General features: G+C 37.3%; 1 protein-coding gene across 5 annotated transcripts in view; it reads right to left on the minus strand.

Annotated features, from left to right (window-relative positions):
• Positions 1–927: 927 nt before the first annotated feature.
• The window catches only part of CLCN3 (chloride voltage-gated channel 3), a 63635-nt gene continuing 40344 nt past the window's right edge, over positions 928–24218 (minus strand). For 2 of the 5 annotated variants that reach the window (XM_067551740.1, XM_067551741.1), the window contains exons 7-13: positions 22738–22818; positions 20103–20648; positions 15698–15884; positions 12734–13132; positions 8894–9110; positions 5641–5716; positions 928–4000 (exon numbers count right to left, since the gene is read on the minus strand). In XM_067551740.1, coding sequence (XP_067407841.1) covers positions 3842–4000; positions 5641–5716; positions 8894–9110; positions 12734–13132; positions 15698–15884; positions 20103–20648; positions 22738–22818 — 1665 coding nt within the window. In that variant the 3' untranslated portion in view covers positions 928–3841. Of the gene's footprint in view, positions 4001–5640; positions 5744–8893; positions 9111–12733; positions 13133–15697; positions 15885–20102; positions 20649–22737; positions 22819–24218 lie in introns of all 5 variants that reach the window. The other 3 variants (XM_067551742.1, XM_067551743.1, XR_010920478.1) reach the window with 2 other exon arrangements.

A 24218-nucleotide genomic window follows, 5' to 3' on the forward strand; every position in this document is an offset into this window, starting at 1 on the left:
TGGAGATGGAATGTTAATGCTTTATTTTTGTCACTTGTCAACATATAAATACATTTTTAAATATTCATGTGTAGCAAGTGTTTATGGGCTCCTGCGTGGGCTCAGGATTGTTCATTTTGTGCGCACACCACAGAAGACTGGCTGACCTGTCAAAGGTACATTTCAGGCTCCAATTCTGAAAAGATTTACTCCAATGCTTAACATTACATACTGTTAAATAGGACTACACGGATTGTGTAGCATTAAGTAGGTGCTTAAATCTTTGCAGGAGTGGGGCCTTAATACAGATTTTCCTGTTTCCTTTATGGAAAAATTCACTAATAGCCCTATGTGTTTGCTGTACAATAAAGTATACTGACAGCAGCTTAAAGGCCTTCAAGAGCAATAAAACATTTATAAAATGTAATTGCTACATTACTAGAGAGAAGTAGGAGTTGCAGTATGCATGATGTGGATGAAACTGAGGCATCTGCGAGTCAGCCATGCTAACCAACATGGTTTAAAAGTGAAGTATTGAAGTTGCAGTTATTTAAATACAGAATTGTGGCTTTAAGCCATCAGTTAAAATTAGATGATTGCATAATAAAGCAGCAATCAGGAACCAAAATGTTCTGCCATTTAAAGCAAAAAACCCAACTTTTTTAAAAATGGAAATTTTCAAAGAAAATCCATTAGTACTGAAGTGTTTGCTAGGTAAATCATATGCAAATGCAAAATAGCAACAAGCTCAGATGAACTGTGCTCTTGATGTCTTATTTTTCTGTGGCCTTTTTGTTTAGTTGATGCTTTGCTATATGTAAAATTGCTTGCTGCTAATTCTTCTTTGGGTCAGATGTAGACTCCGCCCAGGGGCACATACATTTCAGAGGGGGAAACCAACATGAATAATCGTTGATAGCACAGCACAATTAAAAGTCAAACAAGAAATGGTCATACAGAAATTTTTAATGTTTGATTAAATCATCACAGTAAAGTTTTTACTGTAATGATACACAGCTCTACCACACTATTATAAATAAAAACATTAAGATCAATATTAAATACAGCTCCAGGCAACATCACAGATTAAACTATGCATTCTTCATGAATCAGTAACTGAACAGTTTAAAAACAAAAAGATGCTGACACCCTCACCCCATCTACCGCATCTGCTCAAATCAGTAACTGTAATAAGGCGCTGAAAATTTTACATTAGAAAAACAAACCTCTTTGTTGAACAGCACAGGCACACTTAATTCAATATTAGAATTTCTAATGTACGATGATTAAATAAGAACATCAAATATCAAGGAAGAAAGCTTAGGGGGTAAAACAGTGAACCAAGGTGCATGAGATCAGCACAATATAAATATTGCACTTGAATCTACAGTTAAAAAAAAAAAGACCCAGCAGGGGCATGAACTGTACTGTTTCACTTCATGCACTGTGAAAGTGGAACTAGATATGAATTTATACAACACACATAGTGGTGTGTCTTAGGGTAAAGAGAGCAGCACAGGTGGGGTGGGGGTTCAAAGTGATTAGAAAACTTTTTTTTTTTTTTTTTTTGAAATAAAAACATGTTCTGTTTATATCCTTCCACTACAAGAAAGAGCAACAAGTTGGATGACGAAAGACAACATCACAGGCAATGTCCTGAACTGCTTCCTACAGTTAAACCAAATTCAGCAGTCTGATCAGATGTACCGGTTAGACAGCTATAATAAAGCATAATATGGCCCACTGCATATTTGCTTCAATTAGAAAATTATAGTTAGTTGCAAAACTGCTATTTTAATAGTAGCTTGGGTCCCTGCCTTAGTTCCCAACCAATTTTAAAAAGGGCTGATTATGATAAGCACAAGAGAAAATTATTCTGTTTTCCACTGGGTCAGAGACAATAGAATTTAAACATTCATTACAGTTTTATAATCAGTCCTGATTCAGAAAAGCACAAACACATGCATTACTTTTAAGCATGCTACTAGTCCCATTGGCTTTAGTGTGATTACTTTTGCTAAAATTAAGCACTTTAGTGCTTTGCTGAATCAGAGCCTTAAATTGAGAGAATTTTTTTAATCTGTTATATTTTGTAGTCTCAGGCATATGTGTCTAATTTCAAGTTATAAATATTATGAACGTGCCAAAAGATTAATTTAATCTGCCACACTTTTTTTTAACTGCCTCTTTCCTAGTTTTTGTTTTCGAGACAATACCTTCTTGGGCTGTTGTCTTTTCTTTGTGTATGGTATTTTTTTTTTCAATCTGATAAATGAATATGGTCAGCTACTGATTAGGTTTTCTGAAAAGAAAAGAAAAATTCTGAATCTGTCAGCCTGCTAATGTGTGTGTTGCTGCTGGAGTTTAAACCCCACTCAACATTTCAAGTAAGTTTTTGTTTTGTTTTCTAAAAGGCTACATATTTCATCAGAAGTTTCAGCCAGTATATTTCTAGATTCTTAAACAAAAGTAAGTCACAACAGGTCTATCAATTAATTATTATTTCTAAAACCCTGCAGTGTTTAAAAAGAGTATTTGTAAGGTGGTTTTTTTTCCAGTTTTGTAATAATAAACAAATGGACATCTCAAGGTTATGGCAGTGAAAGTGAGGTTTGAAAATGCTATTATGCTCCTGTTGGATCATAAAGAAATATTTTTTTAAACCCTTCATCTAGTTGTAAACTTCTTTCCAACCCTCCATTACATGTAGAGGATTTTGACTTACTCTATAAAATCACATTGAAAGGTAAAATTAGTTATGTGAGATGTTAACTGATTTATATTTAATATATTTTAATCCATAAAAATATAAATAAAGAATGGTAAAATTTCAAGAAAAAATATACATTTAGTGCAAGTTATGAATTATAGTTCTTTCTTCAGTGTCAGCAGTAGAACATCTTTGTGTGGTAAAGAAAAACTAAAAGATGATTGATTTTAATTTAATGGGAAAATATGTCCAGTGTTTCCACATGCAATTACCACTAGATACACTTATACAGAATTGTTCCAGTTCTTAAATTACCAGAGTAGCAGTACTTTTTCCGTATACTGCAGAACATTGGTATATGTCAGTGTTTTCAATAATACAAAAATTGCATAAGAGCAGGTCACATTATTGATATATTCAGCAGCAAAAACATTTTTCCTAGAAACACAAGTTTCATGTTTTTAATTTTTCTGAAATCTCAGCACCCAAGGCTGCAAAATTTCACACATGCTTCATACAAGGTGTTACCTATTCAATCTGCTTTTGCTGAAGCAGATCTGTACTGCCCCAAGCTTTTCATGATGTACAAACTACATGTTTAATGGCACAAGAAAAACTCCCTTCGTGTGATCAAACCTCGGCAAGTCACAGTACATCTCAATATGAGAAACTACTGCTTCAGAAGGGCACACCAATTTTAAAGAGGCTCTGTTATGGCTCAGGAGAAAGAGAGGGGGAGAAATAAAAGATCTTCTGGAATGTAGAAAAGTGATGTGTAATAACTATATTTCATGAGTTAACACAACAGTTTTCAATGGTAAAAAGGGCAAGACCTTGCAGTCTTCAAAAGATGGCTCAATTCAAAGCGATCCCTCTGGAAACAGGGACTAACAATGCATCCCATCAATGCTAGGCTAGGGGTTGGAGAATTCTGTCTTCTGACCCAGCTTTTGCTCTGCACTATCATGGCAGATCTGTCGTCATGGAACGCTTCCAGTGCAGAATAGCAGAGGTTCACTCTCCCCACGTTACAGTGAGGAACATCATCACTCTTCCTCCTCTCCACACTCCCCCAGACCAACTCTTGAATTCCAACAGCACTGTTATGCAAAAATCCAGCTCTCATTTTCAACCATAGAAGAATCCCATATGTTAAAGCGTTGTACTGTTCAACAAATGAACTTCCTCTTCAGTTTCCTCTCTCTCCTCAGCTATGGGTTTCAGTTGAACATTATTGACTCGGGGTCTTGGTTTGCCGTCTGGGCCATATGACGGAGGATATCTTTTTTTGTTATAATGCCAAGGAGGCGCCTGAAAAGGATAAATAGAAAATGGCTATTAATCTACAAGAGAAAAAAAACACAACTAAATCTGTAGCCAAGTCCTTTTTGTTGACAGGAATAGAGCAAAATAGCCTGATTTTCTTGTTTAAACAAAAACATTTTATTAATAAAAATATCAAGTAACCATCATTTTGTTAAAAGAGCAGCGTTGAGGCACCAAATAGGATGGTCACTAAGCTGTAATCCATTTTTCATGATATGCAAGTAATGCAAGCAGAGTCCAAGACCATTTATATTTAATTTTTGTTTCTACAAAATGAAATTTTGATTAACGTATGCCAACAAAAAAGTAACAAAGGACAAAGAACAAAAAAGGTATGACTAGGAAGTGATATTGATCCCATTTCAAAAGGAAAATATGCTCCAATCTAGCCACCAAAAGTCACAAATTGCTTGATGGCTCAAAACCCTGAAACCAAATCAAACTTTTTTTTAAAATTAAATTTAAAGGATCTTTCCAGTCTAACATACTGGCTTAATCTGGTATCTTCATAAGAGCACATACTTGAGAGCAGAATTTAAGCAAAACAATCAATAGTTGTTGTTGTGTTCTCAAGTTTAGAACCTTAGAAAGTAAACTAATAAAGAAACTATCAATTTTAAAAGAATATATGCATTTTAAAATTTAAATATGGTGCTCTTATGAAAAGATCTTAATAGCTGTTAAGGATATAACTGTGTGTTATATCAAAAAGAGTGAAGCTGCCCTAAAGGATAATATCACAGGAGAAGCAGAAAGAATGAGCTACTGATCTTGTTAATCTGGTTAGTACTTTTTGGTTTGTTGTTTTAAAGGAGGCATGAAATACTTGTGAAATATTAAAATAAAATGTGAACACAATTAACATGTTTTGCACATAAGCAGATACGTTTAGAGGGCAGGTTTAGTACAGATGCAACAACTGCAGTGCAACCAATATCCAAATTAAGATAATTTCTAAGTTAAATTAAGGTTAGATCACAACATATTAGTGTAATTACTGTATCAGGGTTATGAAGCCACTAGTAAAAATATGAACATAACATTCAGTGGCTTAGGAAATAACTAGACATCTTATGAAGGGACACTGATAGCTATAGATAATAGCAGCAGGACATACAGTGCATAACAAAAAATAAAGAACTGCTCTTTAGAAGTATGCAAATACATGGGACATAGCAGAGGAAAGTCTAATGCTGGCAGTAAGTAAAAATTATGTTCTGGTTTGGTTGTCAGAAAACTAAACTGACATTTTTTTTGGCTTGATTAGCAACTTTTTAATGCTGCCAAGATCAGACAAAGGAATATTCTGGTTTCAATACAAAAGCATCTTAATATGTATTAAAAAAAAGAAAAAGGAGAAAGTGATCTAACCGGGCCTTTCTCCATCTGGCATAATATAATCACTTGCCATCCTTTCAAGAATATCAAAGTAAGTTTCTGATATTTGATCTCTACAACTTACTTTCTTTTAATGTTGTGATTAACAGCAAATGTTTATATTTGTTGCACAGGAAGATTTTTGTTGTTCAGTTGATGTCATGGTAAGAGAACACTGAACAGTTCACAAGTTTCATGCTTCCTAACTTCTAACATGTCTAATTAGGAGATCTGATATATCTAATCACCAAGGGTTCGACGTGCTGCTTTAGTTGCTCGAGATGCTCTAATATGTTCTTCTTTGTGATGATCCCCAAGACAATCCTGAAACAGATCATGTTATGCTAATAACTGTGTGAAATCAAATGAAAAAAAGTTCCAATCATAATGAGAAAGATTTAGAGTAGAGTAAAATGAAAAAAACATGGATTGCAAGAATGCTAATAATGACATAGTTAAATGAAGAGTGATTTGACAATCAGTACCCCTTTCATAGAGATTGATGGTTCGTTTTCTATATGGCATAAAATGCATCTTTAACCTTAAAATAATATATTCAAATGTTGAATATGGACATCATGGTAGATTTACTATTATCACATTCACCTTCCTGAATATCTATTCATATATCTTGCAGTTATAAAAAGTAAAACGTTGGAACTAAAATTTAATTTACCTTCCTTTTTTCAGCAGTTATTTCTAAGCTCATACAAGTATTGGGTGCTAAAATTTTAGCCTGCCACAGTACATAACCAAGACTAAAATAAAACTATGGATTTTAGAAAGAAAGAAATTTTGTGTTTGAAGCTACCATATGCAGCAAAATCATTCAGAGCTGTAGCTCAGGTCATAGTGGGCCTAATTCTCCAATCACATTGGTTTACATTAGGAGTGGCTGCATTGAATCAATACGCCAGTGTAAATCAATGAGTTAAACCTACTCCGTTATGTACTTCCCAATAGTCCTTAATTTACTATCACTAATATCAATTAATGAAGCTTCCTAGTCCAACAATAACATGTTGTTGCACAAACTAGTTTTAATAAAATGGAAGGTTGTCTTTTGAGAGTATATTTGATTTACAGATTCTCTGTTACCAATTTTTCTTTTGCCATAATTTAGATTACATTAGCCCTTTCTGTCTACGTGGCAGTTTGCTACTGCTATTACCCAAAGCATCACAAACTAGGTTTAAATTTGACCAGTAATAAATACTGAGCTCACAAAATAACAAGTTTACAAGCTGAAGCAGGAGAACAAAAATGGTTATTGTTACCATGCAGCTGATTAATGAAGTAGTCCACATTTTCCACTAATTTATACTGAATGCAACTGTTTAAAATTCATAATAGAGTTTGATGTTAATTTTGCATGGTTAACTTTTCTTTATAATTAACAACTGTACCAAAACAATCATTAGGTTCCTGTGTTTGAGCTCTAAGCTTCAGTAGAAGCTACTTACAGTATTGAACAGATCATAAATATTTCTCAAAGAGTGTTGCAGATTTCTTTCCCCAAACTGGGTTTCAGGAATGTAATTAGATACATACACTGATTTAAAATTGATAATGTGAGTTCTTTGCCCTGAAGTAGAAAGGTTTTTAGGAAGCTATTTTAGTTTCAGAAAGTACCCACCATTCTTTCAGTACATGCATGTGTTAAAGAAAAAATTTAAAGCAAATGCATTTTAATCATGCTTCCAAGACGGTATCATCTGAATAATGCAATTTAAAAATAAATTTGTTATACTTCTATAATTAACAGGAGCAGTCCATTTGCCCACAACAAAGCAAATAAACAACCCCTTCACCCAAATATTTTAGTTCTCTAGTTTATCCTCCCCTACTCATTCACACTAAACAACATGAAATTAGTAAGGAATACTCCATGTCTCAGGTGTCTTGAGAATGTATGCTAAAGGAGAAGCATGACAACTGTGTCAGAGATTGCTACATTTAATTATACTTCACATATTTCACATAGAAGGCATGAAAGCAAAGTGTTCAGTAAAGGAGCAGTCCCTCAGAAAGAAGCCTTATAAAGGAGAAGTTTATTTTAGAAAGTAGGCAATTATAACAAGTCTTTAAATGCTGCAAAAGGCAGAGTTTATTAATTATATATGTAGCTGGCAGCTCACACTATGATGCCAAGCCCCCAGAGTCCCTCTCATTCTTGAAATTATATTTTTGAAGTATGTTTTAAAATTTAGAACACAAAAATGGTTCTGGCTTGAACTTTTAGAACTAAGTAATAGCTACCTAGCTGCTAATATGCCAGAATCAAACCTCTGAGGATATTTACACCGCAGGCTTTTAATCACCCCTGCTAAAATATGCAGGTACTGATGATAAATGTGCAAATTTTCTCTTAAAGGTTTCAGAGCCTTTTTTTCCACGCATTTGCAGATCACACATCGATGGCAAAAACATTGAACACAAAGTGAGCACAAAAATACAAAAAAGAAAATTTGGGCCTTCTATTGTGCCTCATAGAAGACTGAATTTGTGCTACACAAATGATATCTCTTGCAGGTCCAATTGAATTAACTGTGTGTGCGAGACTGACTATTTAAAATGACAGGTCTATTACTGCCTTGGACCTGTTCTCTTGGCTTTTGTTAAAAACAAGTGGCTGGCCCTTGCCAGATGACTGGGGCTCAGGTTAAAGGGCTGTTTAATTGCAATATAGATATTGGGGCTCAGGATGGAGCTCAGCTCTAGGACCCTGTGAGGTGGGAGGGTCCCAGAGCTCAGGCCCAAACCCGAATGTCTACATTACATTAGAGAATTACTTTTTTACTTATTGGTTCACAATAGAAGGGGGAAGATGCTGTAGCTCATTATAAAGCTTTCAGTGTAGTAAATTAGATATTCCCACCTCATGCCTGATTTCCATCATGATTGCCTCATGAAAGAAAATATCCAAATATCAAATATATATCCAAATATCATGCATCATGGAAAATATCCAATTATCATGCATTTTATTCCTGTTATTTCACAATATAAAAGTAAGGCTGTATGAAGGTAAAATAAAAGAGTTTGGTTTTTTTAAAAACTATAATTTTGCTCTCTGCAGCCCTTTTTTAACTTGCTGCAAATCGACAATATCAGAATAGAGGCACAGAGAAAGGAAGGGGGGCAGAGAGATCAGATGAGTTTTTCCCTTGTATTTGCATGCAATTTTGGTTCCTAATGGTTATTTGTCAAACTATTTCATTCTGATAGAATTTGTTGTTTCAAAGTTGTTTCTGTTGGAACAGTTTTAGTGAGGTGTAGCTTTTTTTTTTTTTCAATCTCTCACCAGTCACTGAAATCGACCAGAAAATTCAACTTCTGGCTCAGGTACAGGCTGTCCGTTGCTGAGGTCAGACAGCAACAAGATCATTAAATATGATAGGCCTGAATCACATAGGAATTAAGTTTAAGTTGTCGGAATTTTATACTAATCACCAGTATTACAACTGACAAAATGAACAGTGTTTCTGCTGCTGTACTCACCCATTGTGTGTTACAAGGCACTGCCTCAGACCCAGCTTGCGGAAAATATCCACCACTATCTCCATTGGTGTGTGATCTGTCACGGTGAAAGGGCTCATATCAAGAATGCTTCTAAGTTTCAAAGGCCGAGGACTTTCTGCTGGAAGTGATGGAGTATGCTGGGCAAAACAGACTCTTGAACTGCCAACAATACCCTCCTGCTTCTTTCTAGCACTTTCTTTAATAAAAAGAGAAAAACAATTAATTAGGGGGCAAGAAATCATTCTTGAATTTAAAGGATTTAATGCAACTTGCAAGTTCAATGAATGGCATCAGACTCCAACTAGATTTCACAATCACCTCTTTTCTCTCCAGTACACGCACTACATACAGACCAGCAGAAGAGACATCTATTATACAACTTTCAGCCACACTCTGCCTTTAGTGTAATTTAGTAAAGATCTCAAATATGCATGCTGGCATGTAGTGGAACAAATCTTTTTACCATTTGGGCAATATACATGCTATTTAATAACGTCTTAGGCAATTGGCATCCACTATCAGTGTGTAGTGCACAGAAACAGATGAGCTTCGTAAATGGGAGGACTGTCTCAATATAGTGCAGTCACATTGATTGTCCTATCTTTACCACATCCCTCTGCTGCTGAAACAAAAGCACATTCTTACAAGGGTGACAAGGTGATTGAGAGGGTGCTCACATGACACATGAGGAAAATTAATTCAATTATTTCCCTAAGAATAGTTTGCTCCTTGAAAGTCACAAAACACCATCAACTAAGCTTTGAATCTGGAGTAGGGAGGGCACATAGAAAGTTTAGAACACTCTCCTTCTCTGTCACTCCCTGAGATAGCTTGTGGAAACCCTAACAGGACTTTATACAGTAGGCACCATTAAAAAAAGTAAACATATCTGACTTATTTCCTGTAGTTTGTATACTACACTAACATATTTGTTTTGCATCATGGGAATGTTTTTCTTTTTTTAGTAGTGATTGCTTTATACATTTTGTGGGATTTCCCTCAATACAATAAATAATTTTCATTTACAATAAAGGGGAGGAAAAGAAGATCTAATGTGGAGGAAGCACATGTTTGGCCACTGCAGGGAAGAAATTGTTCAGGAGTGCAGTCTCATGTAACAATTACCCAGTAATGCTGCCAAGGTTTGTCATGAAATGTTGGATAAACAGGTTAAAGCTGATCAAGGACTCTTGATTTGCAGCTGTTTAGGAAATGTATTTGTTCCTGCAAATGTGTGTAATTTGCCAATTTGTGCCAGATCTTCCTTCCCTCGCCAGTCTTCCCTCATTTTTTGACATAAACTTCCCTACTTTCAACATATCCAAGAGTGTTATTTTTTTATATACAAATTTGAGAGTGAATAATTTCCACTGTGTAATTTATATGGTAAAATGAATCTTGCCTGAAAAAAGATTATGAAGATAAATTTCTTTGCCTGTAATCTAGTATTAGGTACTCCAAAATGTAAATGAAAGACAACATAGTTTAACTTTCATTTACATTTTGAGGTACAAATACTAGATTATGGGCATCTTGATAAGAATCATATATATTTATATATAGAATTTGTATTCTGCCTCTGATAAATATTTCTCTTGTTTTTCCTGTCCTCAAAAACTTACATCTTTCAACTAAGCAAAGAATATATGTTGCCATATTTGTCTTGAAAATAAAGGAAGTAGAAATTGTTACAGTGATGCTAATGCACACTCAAGAGTTAATTAAAAGGCCATGATAACTCCATATTTAATCAGAAATGGAAAAAAAATCAACATCCGCTAAATGGAAAAAGGATTTTTAAGTTTCTTTCAAGAGGAATTATATCAAAGACTTGTGTTTGGTGCTGGTGTTCTGTGTTGTTGTTGTTTGTGGATTTTCTTTACAAAAAAAGAAAGGATACTTCAAAATATTTCCCGCAACTATCACTGTTAAAGGGACATGATCAATTTGAAACATAGTGAGTTAAAAAAAAAGACAAAGAAATATCAGATCCCATATCTTCCAGTGAATCCCCTAACCATATTTCATAGCTTTACAATCACATTTTCTTAAATACTGATGTTCTCTCTCTTGTTCCTGGATAAAGATCCACCATAAAAGAGGAAACTGACTGTACACAAAATGCTGTGACATGCACACAGAATGCTCACCACAAGGCCTAACTGTGTAACTTTTGTGGTAGATAGGCCTTGTGCTAGTCCCCGGCACAGGTGAATTTCACTTAAAGTGAACAAGCTGAAATAACTTCTTTTCCTCTAGTGTTTCAGTTACATGGAATATTAGGCATTAACTCTAATAATAATAGGTAAAACATTTTCAGACATAAGTGTTGTATTTCTTTAAATGAATAATTTTGCTATGTTCCAATTTATGGCATGTACATTAAAAAATACCATACATTGTATTTAAGAGGGCTTCAGTATACTGTGGAGTTCTGACATGAAACTGACTAGACAAATCAATTACATATTAGACATTTACTGACAACACACCCTGGTATTATATGAAGACAACCTGTTGGACATTTTTGTAATGCCAAAACTGGTCTAACCTTTCTAAATTTTTAATCAAAATTCATAAAACAGCCCAGGGGTTTATAGCGATGTATAAAATTTGAAATTAAGTTTGAAATCAGATTCGGTTTGCCACAGAGGGGTGGCTCAGGCAATATTTCCCAGAGAACTTTGCAGCTGGAAATTATAATAATGGGGCTGTGATGAAACAGGGAAACTGCCCACACAGCAAGGGTTAAAGAAAGCCTTTGGGCCCAGCTAGTCCCACCCCATTATACCTGCAGCCAGTGCCAGATCTGGAGAGGGGATAAAAGAAGGGAGCCTGGCTCAGTTGCGGGATGACTGGTGAAGAGGCAGGAGGGAGAGAGTACTGTCTCCCTGCCTGAAGGGACGGAGCTGTGGCCTGCCAACCAGGGCAGCCACCTGGAAGTAAGCACAGGTTTCCCAGCCCAGGGAGACTGCGGATGAACCCCCAGAATGAGAGGTAACTAACTGAGCCTCACCAGCTTGTGGCTGTTCCACCAAAGGAGCCTGGAACCACAGCAAGGTGCCATCCAGACCCCAGAAGGAATCTTAGGGAATGCAAGCTGCCTGGTAGATGGACTAGAGGGGCCAGCCCAAAACTGAATGGACTGGTAGGAAGTAGCTCAGGGCAGAAGATTCTGACTCCCTGTGGGGGGGGACTCCAACCCCCTGTTCAAGGGTTGACATACAGAGGGCGCTGGGCTGGACCCAATGGGGTGGGGGGATGAGGCGGGTCCCACTATTCCTCCCCCCAGCCTTAAAGGGTGAGAGCCAGGCAATCTCACCACTAGGCCACTTGGCCATCTACGCTCGTTACAGGGGCATTGAAGACAGTTTAATCTCAGATGAGGAAGTGTTGGCACAAAGCCACAAAAATATGGGAGTGGCAACTGACATAGCTCTTCCTTCCACGGTATATATTGCACAATTAGGTCCATTATGGATGGGTTTCATAAATTTCTACTGAAGCATCCAGCATTGGCCACTGCTGAAGACAGAATACTAGAGTAGGTGGTTTACTGGTTTGTCCCAGTGTGGCATAGTTTTTATGAAAGCGTGCCCTGTTTCAGAACCTATTACAGCAAGACACCACTGTAAAAAGAAGTTCTAAGCATCCTGATCAAGGTGATGGGAGAGGAACAAACAGCCTGTGCTACCCATCTGGACTTTTAAGACACATGAAACAGTCTGGTATAACAGTAAGATACATAGTAAATTCTGTTTTAAAGTATTAATATATTTGAGTAGAATGTATGATCTTATAGAATTGTAAAATAATTACCTATTGCAATAGTTAAGTCTCTCCTTAGAGCAAATCCCACTAATCTCTGAGACTCTTTTGACATTATAACAGGGAAACCATTATAGCTGGTTTCATTGATCAGGTTTTCTATATCGTCCACTGTCATGTTATCCTGGGTCAGCACTGCCAAAGGTGGATCACTTCTTCGAGGTCTCATAACATCAGCTGCCAGTGTTGTGTGAGTGAATTCTTCTTTAGCATCCAAGAAAGGATAGCCATTCAGCCGGATGTGCGCTTCATAGATGCCTTCCCTCCCAAAGGCATCACCTACCCACTTACTGGTCATTACTGCAGCCATAAGGGGCACAATGTATTCCAGCCCACCTGTGAGCTCAAATACAATAACCACTAGGGAGACAGTCATCCTTGTCACACCACCTGCAAGAAAAAAGGAACTTATCAACATTTTAGTATGAGAGAATATCCCAGCTAAGGAATTTCCTGATCTTCTGTCAACTGCCAGGTACCAACCTGTCAATAAAGACATCAACAAAAGGTTAGTCTGTTAACAGCAACAGACATAGCAATGAACGCATGGTAAAACTCCAGAAGTAACTGAGAACATTTGAGAAACCCCTGAAAAACTGAATGTGCAGTGTCTTAAGAGACAAAACACATGCCTGACTTAGTCATATAAATTAACTAAAAATCCAAGACCTTAAAATAATCCTTGTAATGATGGCTTTATATTTGCCAAAACACTTTACTCAGTTTTTTAAAAGAAAATAATCAAGGAAAAGGTTAAGGAAGATCACAAAGTTTAACATTTGCAAAAATACTAAAAATGTTTATAAATACAGCCCTTGGGAAGCAGTACAAGGGCTACAAATTTAAAGGGGTTACAAACTGAATATTTTTTCTTTTTTCAACTAAAAACTCCAAAGAGAATCTCAAACAGATTAAAATTAACTCTCTCTAAACAACTGGAGAAGATGCAGTCAATAGCAATTTTTCCTCTCTTGTAAATCATGAGGGTCCTGCTGGATAACCCTATCAACAGAATATACATTTATGGAACATTTGAAATATTCCCCTCCACCTAAAAATTAACCAATACAAGTTCTTTGCTTCTGCAGCCCAGTGGTAGCTAATGTGTCTTCATTTGATAGAACATGCTCAGGAAGAACTGGAATTAATCAGATTTCTTTCTACAGATACAAGTTAAAGAGGTTCAAATTAAATTTTGGATTTTTTAAAATAAGATTGATGACGACATTGCTGTCCGCCTGTTAGTTTTGTCCCATCCTGCTCATCTGATCATTTACTGGTATGATTTTTTTAAAAGGAACTGTACAAATGGCTTTTCAAAAGTTTAATTAAAGTGAATTTTTCCAAGTGTCTACTTACTTGGGGTGACCAACCTGAAATACCGTTAAAGAGCCTGATTTTCAGAAGGTGGTAGCTCTGCATTTTTTGAAAATGAGCCCCTTAATAGCATCTCAAGTTGGACCTCTCAAATCACTAGACCCTTTCGAAACTCTTGGCCTATCTTATTAAGTATTTTCAAGAAACCATTTTAGCAACGAATATGGAAACAGCAGCATGTACAAATCAAATACTTCTAAATGATTCCAACACCTCTTATTTTGCAAACCCTTAACTATGGGGAAAATTACATATCATATGTTCCAGAGAACCTTTAATTCTGAGTAAGGGCTTATTAATATCTCAATGCCCCAAAGAGAACAATTTAAATACTGCAATCCATTTTTTATTTCATAGTATATAATCAATCTATACATTGAAAGTGATTTAAACTTTGCATTTAAGTCCAAAGCAGACTGCAAAGAGTTACAAAGGGATCTCAAAAACTGGGTGACGGGCCACAAAATTCCAGATGAAATTCAATGTTGATAAATGCAAAGTAATGCATTTTGGAAAGCATAATCCCAACAATACATCAAAATGATGGGATCTAAGCTGCTACCACTCAAGAAAGAGATCTTGGAGTCATTGTGGATAGTTCTCTGAAAATATCTGCTCAATGTGCAACGTCAGTCAAAAAAGCTAACAGAATGTTAGAAACCATTAGGAAAGGGATAGATAAGAGAGAAACTATCATAGTGCTGCTAAATAAATCCATGGTAGGCCCACACTTTGAATACTGCGTGCAGTTCTGGTCACCCTATCTCAAAAAAGATATATTAGAATTGGAAAAGGTATAGACAATGACAACAAAAATAGGGGTATGGAACAGCTTCCATATGAAGAGAGATTAAAAAGATTGGGACTGTTCAGCTCAGAAAACAGACACCTAAGGGGGGGGTGATAGAGGTCTGTAAAATCATGAATGGTGTGGAGAAAGTGAATAGGGAAGTGTTATTTACCCCTTCAAATAACACAAGAACCAGGGATCACCCAATTAAATTAATAGGCAGCAGGTTTAAAACAAGCAGAAGGCAGTACTTTTTCACACAACGCACAATCAGCCTGTGGAACTTGTTGCTATGGGATGTTGTGGAAGCCAAAAGTATAACTGGATTCAAAAAAAGAATTACATAAGTTCATGGAGGACAAGTCCATCAATGTCTATTAGCCAAGATGATCAGGGATGCAACCCCATGCTCTGGGTGTCCCTAAGTTTCCGACTGCCAAATGCTGAGACTTGACGGGATGGATCACTTGCTGATTGTCCTGTTCTGTTCAATTCCTTTGAAGCATCTGGCATTGGCCACTGTTAGAAGCCAGAATACTGGACTAGATGGACCACTGGTCTGACCCAACATGGCCATTCTTACATTCTCTTTTACTATTCAGCTAAATGATTTCCTATAAAGATATGCACATTTTCCTATTAAAATAAAACAGTTCTATGTAAAAAGCTCCTCTAATATTGTACGTTTGCTTTAAGAAGTACAACTTTTTTCATTCACCCCTAAACTTATCTATTTCAGTAACATAAAATGAATCAGGCCCTTTTTTGTTGTGGTACAATTTAGTTACCTAAGCATGCAGCAGCACCAACCATGGCATATAGGCCGGGTGTGATACAGTCAGCTCCAACTTCACACCATTCCTTGAAGATAAACCAGTCATGATGATAATAGGCCAACTGCTCCACTGCAATTCCCACAATCCTTCCTGCTATTGCTCCAATTGCCATACTAGGTATGAACAAACCTGATGGAACCTACAACAGAAACAAAAGAACTGCTAACATGGCAAAGATTTAAAATACATGGAACCTGTTAGAATCTTATTTTTGGACAGCTACTTCACACAACACAAGCACATGGAAAAAAAACTTACATATGTTTGAAAAAGTAAAGCTGATCAGAAGTTTTGAAAATGAAACACTCCAATTGCCATTGAAGGAGCAGTTAATACATGAACTGCCATTGTAAAGCTATTAGAATTTAACACAAAAAGATACTGACCCTTCTGTTATTTGAATATTTAGGTATGTTCATCTTTCCTTTTCACTTTATGTGTTTTTAATTTAAGGCTCAATCTTTTATTAAGGTAAAACCATGAACTTGGTTTTCCAGGCAAACACCACAGTTCTTCCCCTACATGTGCCCAAATCACAGCCGTGTCATGTAACAATATTGAGAGATCTTCTTACTTTCTGCTACTCTCTATTGGCTGAAGATCCCAAGAGCCAACACCCACAACTCAAACAGGTTTCCTGATTGAAACATGCAGCTCCCCACACTGGTTTCCCCTTCCCTTCCGCTCCCCAGCTCCCTCGATTCTGTGGCTTCTTAATATGTATATTTTTCTTAAATACAGGGATCAAACATCCCTTAAAATATGTGGCACCATGGAGGTTATTGCCAAATACCAACAAATCAAAGAAGGCAACCCTTATTAGTAACAGGTAAGGTAAAGCATACACATGTTCGCACTGAGAGTTACACTCACAAACCTATTGTGATTTTTGTTACTTTCTTCTTTTAAGCTCCAATTTTCCTATTCATTACCAGGACCCACAGATACAGCTTTGCCTGGCACTGCGTGATTCATAAAAGAAGCAGAGCAAAATCTTACGTATGCCAGAAGCATTAAGAACTGTGACAATTCAGCAACGTAATAGCTGCTGTTCATCTTTTCTCCTCTCTGCGGAGCAAATGTTCTCTCTGAAAAACATACTTGTGTCTAAAAGTCTCGTTACACTCTGGAAATGCACTGCTGGTTCTCCTTAAGGCAGTCAGCAGTGCTGGAAATGTGTTACATATTGGCTGAACTACAAATCTTATACATATATCCCTGCCCTCTTGGCTAAATATATTTCCTCAAAATATAATATGTCAATTTAATTGAACCCTCCTAATGCTTTAGGGTCTGACCCCAACACACACAAAAGTGTAAATAACCTGTGCCTCTTCACACATTAAGTAGTCTCAAACAAGGACGAGGTCAATCTTTCCACAGTGGTTTTATCATCCTACCAGTTCTGGGTTTTTAGTCACTAAAAAAGTAATGGGGTCAGTTCGACCCCTCAATGTTAGACAATGGGGAAAATGAAAGTACTTCTCTTTCAAGGTGGGGTATCTTGGACCCAAACACATACAAAAATTTAAATAAAAAACATAATAGGCAAACCACTGCTGCTGCTTTAAGTATTCTCAAACTATGATGAGGACAACCTGATATCATTGTCTGGCTATCCCGAAAGGACAGGAGACACTTGATATGGTTTTAATCAGGCCACAACTTTATATTAGGTGTCTGGGACTACCCCTGCTCCACCTAATCCAAGCCAATCTGGTAGGGAGGGAAAATTTCCTTCCCAGCCCCCCTGGAAAGAAGCAGCTAGCCTGATACCATAGCCTAGTATTTTGCCACCTCAAGGGGAGGGAGAGTGGGTGCTGTTCTGCCTTATCCGGGGAAAAGGGGCTTCTCCTACTGGGTTTGTCCTTTTTCAACTTTCCAGCCCTTCTAGTCCCTGGGGATGAGTCAACATTGCGACACTGATCCACTCCCCCTTTTGCAGCTGCTTCTGAGCCCTTCTCCCTTCCCCTGCCTGTAAAGCACAATTACCCTTCCCCCAGCATGCTGGACAAGGTAAAGTGCAGTCATTGGTTTTGTCTGTATACCTGTTGTGGTGCTAGTGTAGTGAAAAATGTCACTCAGAAGGTACTGAGGTCAGTTAGACCCCAAATTAATTATGCAAGTATTCCTTCATGAGATTTTTTTTTATTTTGAGGCAGTAGTTATGATATAATTATATGAATCTTTCAGCATTATTTCTATCATCATAGTTTCAGTAGTTTTTTTTTTTTCCATAAAATGCACTAAAAGGGTCTTCAGAGACTATGTGACCCCAGATAACATTTGTCTCATGTATCACAATTGTCCAGCAAATTGAGTTTCTTTGAAGATGACACTGTCAAATTGATTTTCTGGGAAGCCTACACTTGTTAGGAAGGGTTTTTAGGGAAGCTGAGATTGTCAGATACATTTTCTGGGAAGCCTACACTTGCTAGGAAGGGTTTTTAGGGAAGCCGAGATTGTCAGATACATTTTCTGGCAAGCCCAGACTTGACAGATGCTGTTGATGAGGCAAAGACTCACTGTTGCATTGCATGCACACACTGCATGTCTAAATGCATGTAGTTTGGATGTTGCTGAACCACACATGCCATAATAAATCTTTGAGTATGAAATGGATGTTTCTTGGTGACCTACGTACAGAAATGGTGAAACTACTGGTGCAGGAAAGGAACACTGTAGCCTTGCCTCAGGCCTTAAGGGAAACACCTTTCCCAAATTGTTAGAAAAACACACCAAAAATGTGCAAAGTGTTAAAACTTTGTACGTTCAGAACATATATCACCTATATGCTCCATTTGTTCAAAGTAGTAGGCCATTTACTGGCACTTTGCTGCATTTGTGCCTTTTATACTGTTGTTCCTCTGTTGCTATCTATTTTCATTGGATAAACCTGCAGTCAACTAGACCCTATCACAAGCACTGTGTAGTGTGCTTCTGAATCTAAGAAAAACTGAACATGTTCATAATTTGAGAGTTTGCTGGTCAGTTTTAAATGCATCGCAGGTGTTTCTTCCCCAATTTTGACATACTATGAAAACAGTTAGGTGATTTTTGGTCCAATCCAAGGTTTAAAAGAAATCAGTAACAAGACTTGTATGTAATAAAATATGTCACTTGATTTTTTACCATGGCATCCTGAGAGTTCTGTGGATTATGTGATTGATTGCACAGCCACTAAATTTGCTATGAAATCTAAGTCCTGCTGCAGAACTGTCTCAGAATTTATTTTCAAGTTACATCTTCAACATTTATAGCTGCAAATATAACTTTGAAAATGTAAACCAAAGGCAAATCAATTCATCAAGCGCTGCCTGAGTCTGCACAGAGCATTCATCTCAAAGAAATGTCATCTTTGAAACCTACCACGATGACTAAACTGCCAACAGTGTTAACTATTCACTGCTTATCATTTTAGCAGCAACATCCAGTTAAAGTGCTTGTCCCACAATGTAAACTGTCTCCCACACCATCCTCTTGAGTCCCCAAGCCTAGCTGTTAAAACCTCTAGCTTCCCTCTTAACACAATTCTTTCCAAGACATAGCTATGGATAGTTATTAAAAACTGGCAGCATATTGAAAAAATGGAGAATCAAATATAATAATGTAAAACCTTTGAAGCTGCCCCAGAATTTCCATTCTGCTGCACCAGTACGCTGCAAAAACCCAGGGGTCTTGCCACTGAAGATGGGAAACTGATTTAGAAAAAATGCTGAAAAAGATGTTATTTGGTGACTGTAGGTGGAACATTTTATACATACACATGCGCACAGCCCAGTTCCTATTTATGACTTTCAGTACAGAAAAATGCCAGAAAAGCAAACAGCTAGAGAATCACTGACTGTTTCTTATTGGTTTAATTTGGCAGCTTCTACTTGTTACATATATTTGATAAATTAATCTAAGATTTCTGATCTATTTGGAAGGAGTAAGCAGGGACTGGGGGGGCAGGCAGTGCAGGAATGCATAAGAGGCAGGTTTTTAACACCCCATAGTGGGGTTGGTGGACATGAATGATTTCATTTTCCTGAAATGGGCTGAGCTGAGAAGTTTGGGTACACTGCCTTAATTTGTATGGGCCTGAATCAGCCCACACCAAAGATCAATCTCTGTCTTTTGCACCATATACATCATTATGTACATTTTAACATACACCCCAGCTGTATGAGCAAAATGGTAGTTTAAAGGTAAAATTAAAACGGTGATTTGTTTCAATAATCCTCAGTAAAGAGAAATACAAAAACTATTATTTATATATTTATAAACAAAAGGAATTGTTTTGGGGGGGAGATGAAGAGGCAGAAGAGAAGTAATTAAACTAATAGAGCTAGAAATACATTACATTAAAAGTTACCTTGATACCAAAGGTGAAGACTGTCATAATTATTTTAAATATAAGTGCTAAACACAGCTGCCATATAGCTGAATAAACTCCAGTGCCTGCTGGACGGTCAGGAATATCATCTACTATCTTACTGGCATTCATGTCATTTCTGTAGTCACAAAGGGAGGAGGATTCTAACGGCCCACAGTCTGTGAAGAGCTCTTTAATAAGCTCACTGGTGTTGAGCCTTGTGTATGGATTAGGAAAGGCAATGACAGCCGTTATTGCTGCAACAATGATGACCTCCAGGACAGGATACTTCCCAAATTTTGTTGATTTGCGTCGGCGACACCAGGCGATGTTTGCACGGATGAAAAATGCTCCCCACAGCCCGCCGAACACTCCCAGAAGAATGAATGGAAACAGTTCAAAAAGGTACCAAGGGGTGTGGTATTCCACATAAAAAAGGACAAGACGGCTGTTACCAAAAGGATTGATGGATCTCAAAACAAATGCAGCCACTAACGCAGCAAAAAAGGACCTCCATAAAGTTTTCAGTGGGAAATAATAACTGACCTGCAATGGGCACAAGTTAGAATTACAGGCAATTCATTTTAAAAACATTTCAAACTATTTTAAAATGAACAGAAAATACTAGCATATTCCATTGTTGCTCACTAGGTAGGTGCACACTGAGTTATCAATCAATTATAATGATGGCACTTACGTTCATCACTTTGTATTTTTAAAGTGCTTTAAAACATTTCATACTTGTATCACCATTACTGAACATTGCAAAAGCAACACTGAAACCATCACAATTTTAAGACTGAGTTGGACAAAATTCCCAGTAACTGTTACATTAAAAAGCTGCTATGTTTTAAAGTATTTTAACTATCAGAACAATGGTCTCAATTCGCTCAGTTTTTGTCTTGGGCATTCACAATATTATACTGTGCCCAGTAGTTGTTCTTCTCTAAAATTTACTGCCATTACTAGCACTGGTTCAGCTCCACTGGAGGTAGCAACAGTGGAAGTGCTACTGTAGAGAGGGCTTCATGTGGCTGCTGACATTTTGAGCACTATGGCCAAGATTTTCAAAAATGGATACCTAACATTAGACTTGTAAACCCATATTAAGACATTTAAATAAGTAGCATGATTTTCAAAAGTGTTCATTACCCAAAAGCTGCCAAGTTGATCTACCATCTTTTTTTCTTTTTTAAGACTATAGAAGTTCTCAGAATATTTTAGCAACAAGGCAGAAAGATCTCTTGGCTTCTTTTGTCCTTCAGCTCTAAGGTTCTCAGAGTTTTCATCAAAATATTAAAGTAGCATTCAGACTTTGGGCATGTCTGCATTTGAAACACTACAGCAGCACAGCTGCAGCAAGCTAAGTCACTGTACCACTTACATGTGTAGATACTCATTACAGTGACAGCAGGGGGTGGTTGCCTGCCGGCATAGTTAATTCATCTCCATGAGAGGCAGGAGTGAGGTGGATGGAAGAATTTCGTCAACATAGCACTGAGTACACCAGGTATTAGGTCAGCTTAACTATGTCACTCAGGGGTGTGGGTTTTTCACACGCCTCAGCAAAATAGTTGGGTTGACCTAACTTTTCAGTGTAGACCTGGCCTCAGATTCTTTAAATAATGCTCCTGCATTTCCTAAATACCTATTTCTAATTGGTATTCATAGTTTGTGTTCTTGAGAAAGAGAGAATTTCATTGGCTTGGCGGTCAAAGTTTTATAGCATACTTTATTTGTGGCTATGATGTACTCCACTGCATGAAGGCTTTAAAATGAAATTGAACATTTAAAGTTTGTTTTAATTTAATTGGCAAATCAGTTTTTGAAGGGCCTCTTGGCCCAAGGTAAGCAAAATAAACAGGAGGAACCAAATTTTTATCCTCTCCCCCCTTTTTTTAATTAAACAAGATATGTTCCCAGTGTCAGGAAATGAGAACATGAGAAATAAGTTAACAGGAAAGGCATAATTGATGCGGATCTATACTATCTATAACAAACCAAATGAAAAAGGCTTTCACATCAGCAGATTTTTTTTAATGTAACCTGTAGGGAGGAAAAAGCAGGGAGGAAAGCAATTGCACAAAATACCTGATCAACTTCAAGTCCATACAGGTACTTATTTTCTTTTTCTTTCTTCCTGGGGGGGGGGAGGGGACCTGACTTATGAATTGTCAACTACAACTTTTAGTTTAACTCTATCCATTTGTGAGCTATAAGACTGCAATAAAGGAATCTGCCTTTCTCCAGAAAAAAACAGAACAATAGTGAAGAAATGTTGGTCTACAATAGTCACCTGAAACAAAATGTTCTGAGGGGTTTGCCCAAGCCAGAGCTCATAATACTGAATCGACTTAATAGATGTAATACATTTGATGAAAAATTTCCAGAGTCAGTGACTAATGAAGATTAGTAACCAGACCAATAGTGTAAAAAAGTACTTTTCAAACTGTGGGCCAAGAAGCTCTCCTTAAGGTATTGAGAAAATGACTTCATGAAGAGCTCACTGCAGGATCAGGGCCCACAAGAGGAGCTTTCCGGTACAAAAGGCTCCACAGACGAAAAAGTTTGAGACTACAGGTGTCATAACATTAATTTTTAAATATGCTGCCTTCAGTGCTGTCTACTCACGTACCTCCTCCAAACTAAAAAGGACGCCACCGATTGGGGCACCAAAGGCTACTGATACTCCTGCTGCAGAAGCAGCTGATAACACCTAGAAAAGAAGAAAGGTGTGGCTTTATTTTTGTGTTTGTGATGCATTTTAAAAACAAAAATAGAAATTTATTCTTATGATATACCACTAACTATACCTGAACAGATTTATATGAAACTAAAGACCTAAGAATCCTAATATATGGACTGATTACCTTCCTCCCATCTTCCTGTCAAGGACCCAAAGGCTTACTCTGCCCACTTTTTCCCACATTGCCATTTCAGCTTCTCCTGCCCAAATGCTGCTTCTCTCTTCTTCACAGTTGTACTTTCTCCCAGTTTCTCAAGTGACCACAGTTAGCTGCACTGCCTAACTGCCTATCTGCACTGCCTGTGGGATTGGAACCAGAGATGAAAAAAACCCACAGAGAGTTGCAATCATGTGAGCAACTATGAAAAGTAGGTAGGTTCTGAATGCAGTAAACATACAGCTGGGAATTCTTACCAGTGGCATAGCCATTATTATAGAAGTACAACCATTCGAATTAATAGCCAACCATTATGTCAAGACCTAACCATAATTAATCTATCTACCCATGATGGAGGAAGTTGACTGCTCAGGTCTCACTGGAGCCTAGCAGCAAAGTTCAGGAATGGAACAATAAGCAAGCCCTAGCATTAAAGTAAATTTAGAATAAAATGTGGAAGGGAGAGAGACGTAAGTAATAGTAAGTGAATTTGTTGGTAGTAAATCTAGATGAGATTTTGGAGAGGGCAGAGGTTCTCTGATACAATTGAAACACTAATGCAAACTAGAAGACACCCTCCCTTCTCTTTCCATTTGGTCAAATCAGTTAGCCCTTTTCCATGAATCCTGCACTTCTGGATGCCTGAATATTTTACTCTTTCAATCTGCCAGACAACAGCAATCTACACTGATAAAATACAGTGTATTTCCTTCATTTTCTTTCTTCCTTCTACTTTTTTCCTGGCTTCTGTTTTTTCTCCTTCTTCTTACACAGTTTTTCTTCTTTATTTCATTTCTTTCTTCTTTGCCCTCCTTCTCCAGCTGCACCACAATCCCCTTCCACCTATTTCCACCCTTCACTCTATTGCCCATTCTCTCAATCTAACTCTCTCTCTGACAAACTGGTTCCCCCACACTTCACTCTTTACTGAGATCTCCCTCATAGTGTCCCACAAAACTCAAGTCAATCAACCCAGCCTGTTACCTCTCCACATCTCTGCCCCTTCTCTACTCCCAATCCTGATTCTACTTCTCCTTTTTCAATTCTTGTACATTACGAGATCTGCTTTAAAGATCCTATAGTACTTACAATATAATTAGACAAGACAGAGAAAGAGCGGGAAAAAGAAAAGTATCCCCATTTTACAGATGAAGAACTGAGTCAGAGAGATTAAGTGACTTGCCCAACGTTACAGAGTACTCTGGGGTAGAGA

The sequence above is a fragment of the Emydura macquarii genome, unplaced genomic scaffold, assembly GCF_026122565.2.
Source record: "Emydura macquarii macquarii isolate MOO-44397 ecotype Brisbane River unplaced genomic scaffold, CSIRO-AGI_Emac_v2 contig_1363, whole genome shotgun sequence".
Lineage (NCBI taxonomy): Eukaryota > Metazoa > Chordata > Testudines > Chelidae > Emydura > Emydura macquarii.